Source organism: Silurus aristotelis, assembly GCF_946808225.1.
Source record: "Silurus aristotelis genome assembly, chromosome: 14".
Taxonomy (NCBI): domain Eukaryota; kingdom Metazoa; phylum Chordata; class Actinopteri; order Siluriformes; family Siluridae; genus Silurus; species Silurus aristotelis.
This window is the reverse complement of record NC_139587.1, coordinates 16,038,036-16,052,097: the sequence shown is the minus strand read 5'-3', so window position 1 is coordinate 16,052,097 and position 14,062 is coordinate 16,038,036. Positions and strand designations below refer to the sequence as shown.

At 35.3% G+C, this 14,062-nt stretch overlaps 1 protein-coding gene across 1 annotated transcript; it reads right to left on the bottom strand.

The window, feature by feature from the left end:
* Window positions 1-8,657: 8,657 nt before the first annotated feature.
* On the bottom strand, window positions 8,658-13,035 carry cUnhxorf65 (chromosome Un CXorf65 homolog; the record flags this gene model as incomplete). The annotated part of the gene is made up of 5 exons (XM_083561768.1): window positions 8,658-9,917; window positions 10,889-10,954; window positions 11,098-11,214; window positions 12,056-12,142; window positions 12,948-13,035. The coding sequence occupies 5 exons, from the start codon at window positions 13,033-13,035 to the stop codon at window positions 9,787-9,789; spliced, it is 489 nt and encodes a 162-aa protein (XP_083417894.1). The 3' UTR covers window positions 8,658-9,786.
* Between the last annotated feature and the right edge of the window lie 1,027 nt (window positions 13,036-14,062).

Here is a 14,062-nt window from a genome sequence, read left to right as displayed (position 1 = left end):
TCCAAACTCAGGGCCTTGACCTTAAGCCCTATTAAACCTATGCACTAATAAAGTACTGGCCAGAGGTCTGTTTCACAAAGCAGCAAAACACACAGCAACTTTCTATTAGCTAGCTAATGCTTTGTTTAGGTTCAATCAATTGATTATTTGTATAGTGCAGATAAAACAATGGGCATTGTTACAAGCAGGGTTGGACAAGGATACCTTCCATTGTATTTTAAAATAAAATACCAAATACCTTAACTTTAAGTGTATCAATATACAAAATACAACAGAGGCAACATATAGCAAAATAAAATAATGTATTTTTGAAATTTTAAAATACTAAATAATAGTTTTACAAGGAAGCAATGAATTTCTTCACAAATCTTCCATCATTTGGCTATTTGATCTCTCCTTCACCATTACACTGACTCATTTAACAATGTTTGATATCAACAGCTTTTCTCTGCCCGGGTCATGCAATAAATCTGACATATGAAACCAGTTAACAGATTAAATATTCACATACATTTCTCTGTGATCTCCCAAATGAAGTTTATTTCTGAAGTAACCTACAGTTTAATGTTTAACAGTTTGCGAATGAGTCATATTTGCATCTTAATTTAGTTATTTGGTGTTTGGTAACAAAGGGCTACTTTGCATCAGCAACACTGACTCAATGACAAACAAGTCATTCATAAGAAGACAACTGATAGCACCTGTATTTATAGCAATTAGTTTCTAACTAACTAACCATTTGATTGTTAATCATAAATATAATAATATATTATATCATTCATGCAATGGTATGCAAAATCAGGATCCTATTAAGCAGCTACTTCAATTAGGGTTCAATATTCGGCAATAAAATATTTATTCATTAATCATTGGACACTTATTTGAAAGCTGGCTGACTGCACGTTTCTTACCTTCACCACCTTTTTTGATATGGATCAATTTTCTGTTCCGATCTCAACAAGTCTGGGCAAAATACTGAATAGGCACCAATCAGAGGCCGTATTTTTATGATGTCATCATGTAGACTTCTTACAAAGTATTTTGCAATATTTTACACTACAAAAAAAATACAAAACACTTAATTATTTTAATACAAAATATGAAACTATTTTCATCAACCCTATCAAATACAAATTACAAAATCCTATTTTATATTTGAAATAAGTTTTTGAAATACATATATCATAACCCATTCCTGGTTACAAAGCATCTTTTCAGAAATATATCATTTTCAAACATACATTTTAAATGTAGAAATATTTACATATGAAAATCAGAGGTGGCAATGCAAAACTTTCCTAGACAATGTGAGGAACAAAGCTTGAAATTGCCCATATGGGAAAGGAACCTACCAAACTAGATAGTTTGTTGGAAAAAAAAAATAATAATAAAAAATTAAACTGCTTGAAAATTGCAAATTTTTTGTACCCAGGGACTTATGAATATGAGCAACAGAATCATTTCTTAATTCATTATAGTTTTAACATAAAGTCTTTATTGTAGATCATATCAACTGTTAAATAATGTAGATTTAAATGCAAAACTGTTCTGCAATCAAGCCATTTATACTTGTACCATCTATCAGGATCTTTGATCTTTAGACTGTCCATGTAAAGCCATTCTCAGTAGCAGCAAGAGGTTTTCAGTTGATGAGATCTTCGACCTGTAGTAGGGCCTCTTGAAGTATCAAGCAGGTCAGGGGTACAAAAGGGGTCAGGATCACTGGTATCTCTAGAGTGGCATGTGTAGCTCAAAAGAAAATCACCACCACTGATTGAAGGTCCAATCTCTGTCAAATTAATTAATTACAACTTCATTGTAAATATGAAATGTATTGGGCTGTGATTAAGGATTATTTAACAGTCAGATCAACTAGTTAGTGAGGTTTTCTGATTTGTTGAATGGGGAAAAGACTCTCTGAAAAATGATTCTATGATGATGGTAACCAATATTTCAATCTTATATAGTTTATAATATATATGAATTTGTCTTTTGTTGGTTCATTGACACAGTAATCCAGACTAGGTTTTTTTTAGGTGTAAAGTGCTGAACAAACAAACTTGCAAATTAATATAATGAGCTTTGTCAGTGAATGTTTTTTTTTTTTTTTTACAAAGTAACAGTTTAAACGCAAGCTTTAGCTGGTATATGTTAATGTATTTTCACTTCATATCAGTTATTACTTATTTTACTCAAAATGAACGGAACCAGCAAATGTCTTACTGTATGTTTCTTTAATGTAGCTATTAGTGTACTCAAACATTCAAAGCAATTGTTGGAGTAGATATACGGTATATAGTTCTTATAGTTTTCTTATATACAAGTTTCTTTTGTACAGCTATGTTTAGAGCTCTTACCATCCTAAAGGGGCCTGACGGGAAAACCTGTCTGAAAGGTTAATAGTTTTAGATACTTTTAAGGGACACATCTAAAGAAAATCGTTAAAAACCCTTTTGTAAAAGATTTATGATTTTTTTGTATTTTACTATTTTATAATTTTATTAATATTGGAAAGGAAAATCCTTTGATTGTCCAGAGAACATACTAAGAAAAACTTGTACTGCACATTTTATGTGCTTTCTTTAATACAACAGAGACTGACTAGGCTCAAAAAGGGCTTTGTTATGCCTATATCAAATTCAGGATAACAAACACAAAAATACTTGAGACTAGCTTAGACTGAGGCATGAAAATGTGCCTTAAAATTATGGCCTGCCCTGGTGATTCAGGGAGCAACTATTGCACTAATAATAAAAGTGAACTTGATGTAACACAACCATGTCATTTGTCTTCCAACAACTTGGGCTATTTTATTTTAATAATTAAAAAAAATGTAAAGAAATGTTATCGCAAGTTACTGTTTTATTTTTATAAATAAATATAAATAAAACATATCAAAGGTTTAAACTGAGGGAATGTACCATTTTAAGGAAAATAAAAGATAGCCATAGCACATGGTTTTATACCCTACTGTTAAAAATTCTGTATATTTGAAGATTTTATTTAGTAAAAGATTGTATACAATGACTTTGTTGCCCATGCACAATCCATATATCATGCAATTATAAGTAAAAAATTGCACAATCAAAATAATATAGATATGTGTACAGATAATTTATGTATGAAAGGGTTAAAAAGTTTCTTGCCTCAGATTCCATTAGCGATAAGAAACAATATTTATCTGTAATTCAATCTTCTGAACTGCAGCTTAAAAAATACTATTACTGGGTAATGTACAGTTTTTATGGTATAATACAGAATTATTGTTCAACGCAGGAGTCCGCTAAGAGGTCAGAGTTCCAGAGAGATAACGGATTCCTCTGGATTATTTTTATTGGCTTTGGTTCTTAAGCAAATAGTACAAACCTTATAGGCTGTGAAGGAATATGCTGAGACTGGAATCTCAGAAGAAACAAATCCTTTTAATTTGTAAAAGAGAAAAATGAACTGACATGTCTTTTGCTTTTTTTTTTACATGTGTATTATACTCATAGTATTATAAATTACAAAGGTGCATATTTAAAAGCACACTAGCTGTTCCCCACAGGACTCTTAATACCGGCCTCTCTGGCCTTTCGTTATTTTCTGCTTACTCTGGACTAATTCTGTCATTGCACTGACCCTGAATGAATAGTGCCGTTGTTTAGGAAAAGAACTTTCTAACTGGGCTTCATTCAATTCTGCTTATTTAACTGGAGTTGTTTTTGTTTTCTCTAGACCAAGATCCTTGTGACATTCACTGTACAATTGCACAATTACTGTTTATCAGACCGACTCAATCATAGCATTAACTGCATGTTTACTATTTTATGCATGCTATGTATGTGGTCAGCCTTATCAAAGAGGGCTGTTTGTGAATATAACAAAGTGTGCCCTAATTTTAGCCATTATAATATGAGAGTATTATTGTCAACACCATTTTATACTGCTTGCCACTTAGGCTTTATTTATTATTAACTTGGGGTTTTTTTTGTTAGTTTTTATTTTCGGGTGTTTTCGGATATATTTTAAGGGTGGAACAAAAATATGATTAAAAAATGGCCCAAGAGTTGCTACAATATAATTAGGGTTAATTATGGCAGTAAATTCACTCTCACTGGAACCATTCCCTTACTTTACACTATATTCAGCCTATTTCATATTATGGAAACAAACAGCCAGATCAAATGCAATACACAACATTTACTAATCATTTCATTAATAGAGAAGGATATGTAACATATATAAAACTCTAAAAGACAAGATGTAAGGATATATTATGTTCTGTAAAAATAAACAGTTTTGCCCTTTATAAAGTGATGACCAGAGCATGTACCTTCCTCTGGTGCTTAAAGGTTGAAGATTTGTCAAGTGAACACAATTGACACAAGAAGAGAGAGACTCTGGAGGCTGGAGGGTGGTGTAGTGTTTTTCAAACACACAGAAAGAGAAGAGCTGTAATCAGAAGCAAAATGATTGCAAGCCTCAACCCCTTTCCGTGCCCTAGAACAAGTAAGCGATTCAGCAGTGTCCCTGCAATGGGCCTCTTAACAGTGCTAGTTACTGAATTATAAGTACTGAGAGGTGAACAGGGCCTGCGCTCAGAATTCTGCTCTCTCACACACACACACTGTGCATGGACTCAGTTCCACAGGGAGAGGGCACTTGTGTCTCCGTCCTCTTCAGTAAATAAAGCACTCTTTAATAGACAGACATTATGAGGTGACACACACACACACACACACACACACACACACACACACACACACACACACACACACACACACACACACACAGACACAATGAATTATAATGATAATGGATTCACTGTTATGTTGTGTGTAATTATAAAATTCTGTTTTCATATTTGATCACACTGTTTTTAGGAACCAGTAATGTGGAAAAAGGAAGCAAAACTTACAATAAACAAAACTAAAAAAAGGCAGGAGTAAAGAAGTTTACAGGTTAATGTAAAATCAAATACATGCTATAATTCAGTAACATGTATAACCACCCTAGTAACAATAACTTGAAAAAAGTTTCCTCTAGGTGTTTATCAGTCTCTCACATCATTTTAGAGAATTTCTTTTCACAATTGCTTCCATTTATTCATGTTTGTGGGTATGTATTTATGCACAGCTCTCTTATCTTCTGATCTTGCCACAGCATCAATAGGGGTTGAGGTCTGGACTTTGAACACCTTATTTTCATTAAGGATCATTGTCTTCTTGCATGACCCAGTTTCGGCCCAGCTTATGCTGCTGGGCTAACATCTCACAATTTCCCAAGTAATTTTGCTACAAAGATGCCCAATTCATAACCCTTCCACCACTATGCTTCACATTTTGTTAAAAAAATGTGTAGTTATACATTGTGTCTGGGTTTTGAAAACATGGTTTTATCATCCCAAATAATATTGTTACAGAATACACTGATCAGGCATAACATTATGACCACTGACAGTTCAAGTAAATACCACTGATCATCATGGCACCTGCTAGTGGGTGGGATATATAAGACAGCAAGTAAATATTTTGTCCTCGAAGTTGACATGTTAGAAGCAAGATAAATGGGCAAGTGTAAGGATTGGAGTAAGTTTGACAAGGGACGAAGTGTAATGGCTAGATGACTGGGCCAGAGCATCTTCAAAACTGCAGCTCTTGTAGGATGTTCCCTGTCTGCAGTGCTCAGTATCTTTCAAAAGTGGTCCAAGGAAGGAACAGTGGTCAACCAGTTACAGGTTCATGGGCAGCAAAGGCTCATTTATGCACGATGGGAACGAAAGCTGGCCCGTGTGGTCCGATCCAGCAGACGAGCTTCTGTAGCTCAAACCACAGAAGACGTTAATGCTGGTTCTGATAGAAAGATGTTAGAATACACAGTGCATCCATTTTGATAATACTTTGTAAAACCTACCTAAGCATTGTTGCAGACCATGTACACCCTTTCATGGATACAGTATTCCACTGTTCCACAATCTCTCAGGGAAAGAGGTAAGTGTACATCAAGGCTTTTTCTGTTCTGGCACCAACGTGGTGGAATAAACTTCACTTAGCTTAGTGAAGTTAAGCTGTTAAGCTAAGCTTAACTGCTGTGTCACCGGCAAGCTTCAAAAGACAGGTGAAGACCTACGTCTTCCTAAAACACTTTAACTAGTACTTAATTTCCCTGTTTGTGTTACAGTATGTATTTAAAAAAGTGTGCTATAATTCCTTCCAACAGAGTGTTAGGCTGGTGGTATCCTAAGTTTGCAACCTAGTGAACCAGTTTTGATTTATTTATTGATAAAGACTTTAAAGCACTTTTGTTCATCGCTCTGGATAAGGGCATCTGCTAAATTTCATAAATGTAAATGTAGATTAAGATGTGGTGTTTCTGATCACTTTTAAAAATCTATAAACAGCTTCCTTATTCTTGTATACATGTCCTGTATATATTTGCTAATGTATGCGTAGCAGAAGATTCTATAAGGCCATTTATATCAATATGGAAAAGATTTTGCAGTATTTTATTTTTATTTTCACTTCCTTCATAAAAAGTTGTTTTTGCACACTAACCACATCACCAACCCGCCACAGTAGATCTACCTTTAGCTTGCTGCTGATAAATTACACGACATATCAGTCATCTTTCAAACCTTTTACTCTTTTCAGACTGCAACCTTCGACATTTCACAAACATCAACAACAACCTGTTTTTTTTAAAAATCGGAGGAAAGATGTGTTCTGCATGATCACCATGGGTGCAAAAAAACAAAACTGTTTGCTGACATTTCAGTTACTGTTGCAAAGCTGCATTCCACCCACATGTTGCAGAAATATGTCTGGAGCAGCAAAAATGCTCCCACACTCAGGACCGAGTGCTTTACCGAAAATTACCACATTAACGACTGTAAAAAAAAAAATAAATAAAAAAAGAAGACAGGAGACAGAAAATGGAAAGATTAAAGATCAACTGTGGGTTGAGATTTCTAAACGGCTCTTTATCTAAAAGGCAGCTGCCTTCCTGAGATGTCACATCCACATCGGCTGGCAGAATTAAGCAAAAATGGAAACGTACAGAAAAGTTGGCACAACACCCTTGCCTACACCTTTCTAAATATAAACCCGCAACTTGAGTGTTTCATCATTTTTCTCCCGCTTGAGTGAATCGTGGTAACAAACAGGTATTCATATAAACCAATCACAACTGACTGTGATGACATCATTTGTTACTAAATGTCAAAGCAGGTCTGCTGGTGCTAAGAAGTAAAGAGGATGGAGACAAACAGCTTATAAAAAAAAAACAACGACAACTGGAAATTTACTAGTCCTGCATGCCTTATAAAGTAGGAAAGCCAAATACAAACAGGTCGCTACATAAAATGTAGTCACTGGTATAAACACAATAATCTTAATAAGTGCACAAACCAATTTAAACGGTCATTAACCAAATTAATGTCACTTCAAGTTAGTCTGCAGATATAAAACTTTCATGTGATTTTAATTGAAAACATTCATGCAATAACATTTTGTTGGTCATTTTCTCGAAGACCTTGAAACATATTATTATCTCTAAAGAAATCCAATATTAAAGGCCCCACATAACAGCTCATAAACTATACTAAACTGTGACACATTGCCAGATTTTCCAGACAGTTTCAATAGACAGTAACTAGCATGCTTTTTCTTTTCGTCACACATCATCAATTTTTGGTCGATCATATCTGTAATCCAGGGCCTCGACTTTCCTAATACGCTTTACTGTAATACTACATAAAGGTATTTTATCATTATTATCAATATACAAGCCATCCCAAACTTTTTAATTAAATACCACTCACTATTACTATAAGTTACAGATTATACTGCTGAAAGAGACTGAACATTTTTTTTTTTTTATAAAGTATTGGTTTGAAACTTTATGTAGATTATTATTAGTATTTTATTACATTCTTTGTAGTACAGTATATTGAAATTCGAATTCCTTCACTGTATGCATCCTTTTCACCAGTTGCAGGCCATCATTTTCATGAACCATTTATACTTTTGCATTTTCTTTCCTGTAGAATTTGCACAAAACACACAATTTACCTACATTTCAAATACTCAGGAAAACCGTAAATCACAAAAAATGCACAGAAAACCTGGGGTCATTTTTTGAGATTAATATGCTTCCGCTAGAGATTGTGTATATGGGCAGTGCAGCTGTGGCTACAGTGACAGGAGACTTGTTGAATTGTGTTAATTGGGTCTCTTGTTTTAGTAAGGTCATTCATTCACTGCCTGCGATACCTGTCTGTAATGAAGCACTCTGTTATATTGTGTTTCTATAGTTGCAGCATCATAATGAAGGTATTAAGAGGTGGTTAGATTCAGTTAGGACACTACTGAAGGCCTAGGTGTGAAAACCACTGCCCACGCTGCATTCACATATTGAATGTGCCATTCATCCTCATCCCTCATTCTTCAGAACCACATATTAATACTGTAAGTTCCTAGAGCACCGAACTGCATGAAAAGAATGAATAGAATGCATAAGTAATTTATTATTGTTGTTCATAAGCAACATATACAGTGCATCACATTTATTAACAATTAACAATTAAAAATAAAAAAATCCTCTTTGGAAGCTGGCAATGAGCATTTCAGTCTGAAGTATAATTATTATAATTTATTTTATTTTTTACTGTAGGTTAGTATTTTGGATATATTTTCATTTGCTCTGAACTTTGCTAAAGGTAAGATTTCAGAAGATATAACTTTAAAATACATACAAATCCCAAAATTTAAATCTTACAAGTACTAAAAATTATATTCATAGTGGGTCAAAGGCATCTCATCCATGATTCCAAGGGGGAAAATTGGTCAAACTGTAGCATTTAAGCCCAGTCTCTGCCACACTCATGCCACGAAAATGAAAAGTAAGAGCGTTTTTTTATTGTGTATATTATCTTGTATATTCTTCTCAAATAGCAAATTTTCTCAAGTTTGAATTTGTTGAATATTTTTGTTAATAGCAATACTGAGCTAGCTGTTCTGACCTTTACAGAGAGTGTCCATTTTTATAATTTAGCCACGTCCTTATAACATAACACTATTATAGGAATGTGAACTTAAGCCTGATACCTAATCAAACTATCATAGTTGCACAGTGTATATACTAAACATTGAACACCTGTTATAACTGTAGAAATGTAGTTCGCTATTTGAGAAACCTTAAAAACTACCCTTTTTTTTTAATCAGTTGCCTTCAAGGAAGGAAAACATTTACTTGAATGATTCATTTTTGACAAAAAAACTTTTATTTTATTTTATTTAAGTCTGAATTGTTACTTGTACTTGTTATTGTCTTATTTAATGTGATGTGTCTATAATTCAGATATACAAAATTAAATTGCTAAATATTTTTTCAAGCTTCCATGCTTCATGGGTTTTCTAGTGTCACAAACAGAAAGATCCATGCAAAATTGTATCATTCCACCATCTAAAGTTGCAAAAATATCTTTAACAAAACTTAAAAACTTGCTTAAATACTTACACTCGTTTGCATAAAATCCTAAATTAGTTCACTTAATATCAGCTTACTATCAACACCTACTATAAACAATCAGCAGCATTAAATTCATAATTAAAAATAAATAAATAAAATGGCACAGTTGTGAATTTCCTTACAAAGGTCCAACTGGGTCAGGAGACCTTTAGTCATATTTTCTGCTTTATCTGAGCTATTTATTAATAAACATTTTAAATGGACATTTTTTAAGCAATGTCTAGAAGGAAACTGGAGATAAGAATGTAAAAAAAAAACTATGACTAAAGAAATTCATCATTTGCTTGCTGGATTATAAAATCTGACAGACTGTTTCTTTGTCTGTACTGACACTTTACGCCCCCTTAAAGCATGCAGGTTCTTACGACGAGTCTGTTCAAGACGGACTGCTTGATTCTGCAGCACACCTTGAAAAAAGGACAAATACATTAAACCTTAAAATATAATAATAAAATATATGCTTAGTGGCCCCTTTATTAGAAACACCTGCACACTCATGTAATTGTACAGTTTGTGGCAGTATAGTACAATGCATGAAGATCAGTTAGTGTGTACATCAAAGAGAAATGGGACTAAATGTCATTTCAGTCACTTTGTAGCATGTTGGTTGGTTGGTTGGTTGGTTGACACATTTTAAAAACTGCTACACTTTTATTTCAAAATTTCATGTGCATAATATACAAAGTTTTATATATATATATAGGAAGAAATATCCAGTGAGTTGCAGCTCTGTGGATGGAAACACCTTGTTGAAATGAGAGGTCAAAGAATAATGTCTATAGTTTGAGCTGAAAGAAAATCTACAGAAGCTCACGCAACCATACTTTACAGCCATGGGGAGTCGAAAAGCATCTGAAATTGCACATCACACCAAACCACATGGTCAATGATCTACAACAGTAGATTATTTCCACTCCTGTCAGCTATGAGTCAACAGTCTGAGAATCTTGATTTCTGCAATATGCATCACTTTATGGTTACAGTTTGCCAACTTCTTATCTTATAATGGCTACTTCTACCCTTCTGATGTACTATGACACAAAGCACAACTCATCTCAAACGAGTTCTACAATGGTGACAGATTGACAGTGCATTTATAAATTGTGACAGTGCATCTTAATGGCCTCCCCAGTCGCCAGATTACCAGATCAGACGCTTTTGAGAACATGATAAAATCTATAACACTTAGGCGATGCGATACATGTCAGCATGGACCAAAATCTCAAAGAAATGTTTCCAACACCCTATGAAATCCCTGCTTTTAAGATTTGAGGCTGATGAGAGCAAAAGTGGCTCCTACCCAGAATGAGAATGCATTTCTAATAAAGTGGCCTGTGAGTGAAAGAACTTTATTATTAATGCAGTTATGATGTGTTACCTTGTAGAGCAAAGTCAGGATTGGCCAAGTGTGGGGTGATGGAGACATATGTGCCATCAAAGCGTCCTAAATTAAAAAAGTGAAAATGCAAAATAGGGTTTTCTTCCTCTTTTCCACTTTCACATCAAATACAGATTACATCTTTTGTTTGTAAATTTATATGATGAGAGTTTTCTCATTTAAAAAGGTTTCTGGAAATTTGAACTTACGGTTGATGGTGCATACTATGTATGTTTTGTGAGGGGTTAATATTTGGTTTGCATAGTCCTGGAGGTGTCTGAACATGAAGAGCAGTGCTCCTGTTTCATCACACAGATCGACTGACTCTAAAACAATCAAGTATACACACACACACACACACACACACACACACACACACACACACACACACACACAACACACACATGTAATTATACTACAACATACATTCGTATATTACATATTAGAACATACATACTACATATTAGAGATATTGTAAAAAAAAAACGGTGTCTCTTTGCAACTTCCATTAGGCAGAGCATGAAACAAATAGCATGACATGAATGCTACATTAATGCTGGTTGAGCCACAGGTGTAAGTAGACACCAGCCAGTATGAGCTAAGAGCAAGCCTGAAATATTTACATCAAGGTCAGCTGTGAAGATCAGATTTATTGCACATTTCTTGCTTTCAAGATCGTTCAAAATAACCAAGAATGATTTGTCGGGAGGCCTGTCTTGTGAAAATGATGTTATTTGCTTGATATTCCTGTAATTACTGTCTTTTCTTGTAACAATTCTGCTTGGGCTTCTTTTGAAATGACAGGATGTGCATGAAGTTATAGGGAACCACATTTGCGGCATTTGGCAGTAGCTCAAGCTGTTGTTATTTTAAGAAGAGGGAACTTGTTCATATTTATATCATTTATATAAAGTCCTATAATGAGTATGAATTATTTTGTAACCTATGAGGAACTGGTTTCTTGTTTGCACCTCAGTAGAAATGATGTACGATCTTGCCTTCTCTCAGTGATAACTCACTCCTGCTGTATTGTCTTGTGCATTGCATGTACTGTCTCTGTAGAGCAATACAGAAAATTTATTTTTATTTCATCCAAAAGACTTTCCTGCTATGTCTGCTTATGAAAATACAGGAAATTATCTAAGAGCATGATTGGAAAGTGTCTACCTGTCTCAGTAAGTCCTAGCTTGGATCTGAAGTGCTGCAGCAGGCATATGATGGAGCAGTTAGTGTTGACCAGGAATTTCTCATTCTCTAAACATAGAGATCAATCAGTATTTGGGTACTTGATCATAAACAAATAATAGGGAATAAAGATGTTTTTTATTTCATAGTAAATTTCTACAGAGATATAGAAGATCATAGATGACCTACCCCATATTTTATAGAAATGAACATCACAGTAAAGCGCAGTAGAAAGGTGCTGCACGATGCACACAGGTCAGTTTGACTTCGTTGAATGGAACACTGACACTGTGGGGCAGAATGATGTCATTTAGGTGTGTCATGGCTAAGCTACATTTAAAGGGACTATATCATTTATCTCAAGGACACACATCCCACATGACTTTCACTCATGCCTTGTGTTTTTAAAAAAGCACGAGTCTCCATCCCACTGAATAACATCTTTATATAACAATGGTGCTGAATTCTCAGTGCTAATTACACAGGTGGTGTTGATTAATTGTCTATAACAGAAGCTCGGACAGAGGTTTGGCTGTGGTGCAAATTGCAAGTTTATATTAATCTAATGCATGGTTTATCTTTCAGTAACAGAATGATAATTCACATGGACTGGCAGATACTCCACATAAAGTGTTCATATTACACAGGACCTGTCTTAGACCAGTCACATCAACACCCTGGAGAAGAACGCCCGGCAGTGTCTATACCATCTGAGACACCTAAGGGACTTTAAACTACCCTCTCAGGTGCTAAAGACTTTCTACACTTGCATCATTGAGAGCGTCCTAACGGGTAGCATCACTTCCTGGTTCAGGAACAACACCGTGCAGGACAGGCGAGTCCTCCAGAGGGTGGTACGATCAGCTGAACCTACCATCCGCACTGAGCTCCCTGACCTGCAGGACATCTACAGCACGGGGTGCCGGAACAGGGCCAGGAAGATTGTGGAGAACCTCAGCCATCCCAACATTGGAATATTTCTCCGTTACATTCAGGGAAGCGCTTTCGCTCCTTGAAAGCAAACGCAGAGAGAATGAGGAGGAGCATTTTCCCACAGGCCATTTGGAGTTAAAACCAGGAAACACCCAGGAACTAGTACCGGACCTCTCTCTCCATCTGGACTAGCACAGCATGACTTTAATTTTCACTTTTACATTCACTTTTACATTTCTTATACCAGCACATGGATGACAATTACACTGTCACTTTAATCTGTACTTCTGTCAATAATGTCATACATATCCATCCATCCCTTCTGTTTAATTCATGTATGTGAATATATATATATATATATATATATATATATATATATATATATATACAGTGAGGAAAATAAGTATTTGAACACCCTGCTATTTTGCAAGTTCTCCCACTTAGAAATCATGGAGGGGTCTGAAATTGTCATCGTAGGTGCATGTCCACTGTGAGAGACATAATAAAATATAAAATCCAGAAACCACAATGTATGATTTTTTTAACTATTTATTTGTATGATACAGCTGCAAATAAGTATTTAAACATCTGAGAAAGTTAATGTTAATATTTGGTACAGTAGCCTTTGTTTCCAATTACAGAGGTCAAACGTTTCCTGTAGTTTTTCACCAGGTTTGCACACACTGCAGGAGGGATTTTGGCCCACTCCTCCACACAGATCTTCTCTAGATCAGTCAGGTTTCTGGCCTGTCGCTGAGAAACACGGAGTTTGAGCTCCCTCCAAAGATTCTCTATTGGGTTTAGATCTGGAGACTGGCTAGGCCATGCCAGAGCCTTGATATGCTTCTTACAGAGCCACTCCTTGGTTATCCTGGCTGTGTGCTTCAGGTCATTGTCATGTTGGAAGACCCAGCCTCGACCCATCTTCAATGCTCTAACTGAGGGAAGGAGGTTGTTCCCCAAAATCTCGCAATACATGGCCCCGGTCATCCTCTCCTCAATACAGTGCAGTCGCCCTGTCCCATGTGCAGAAAAACACCCCCAAAGCATGATGCT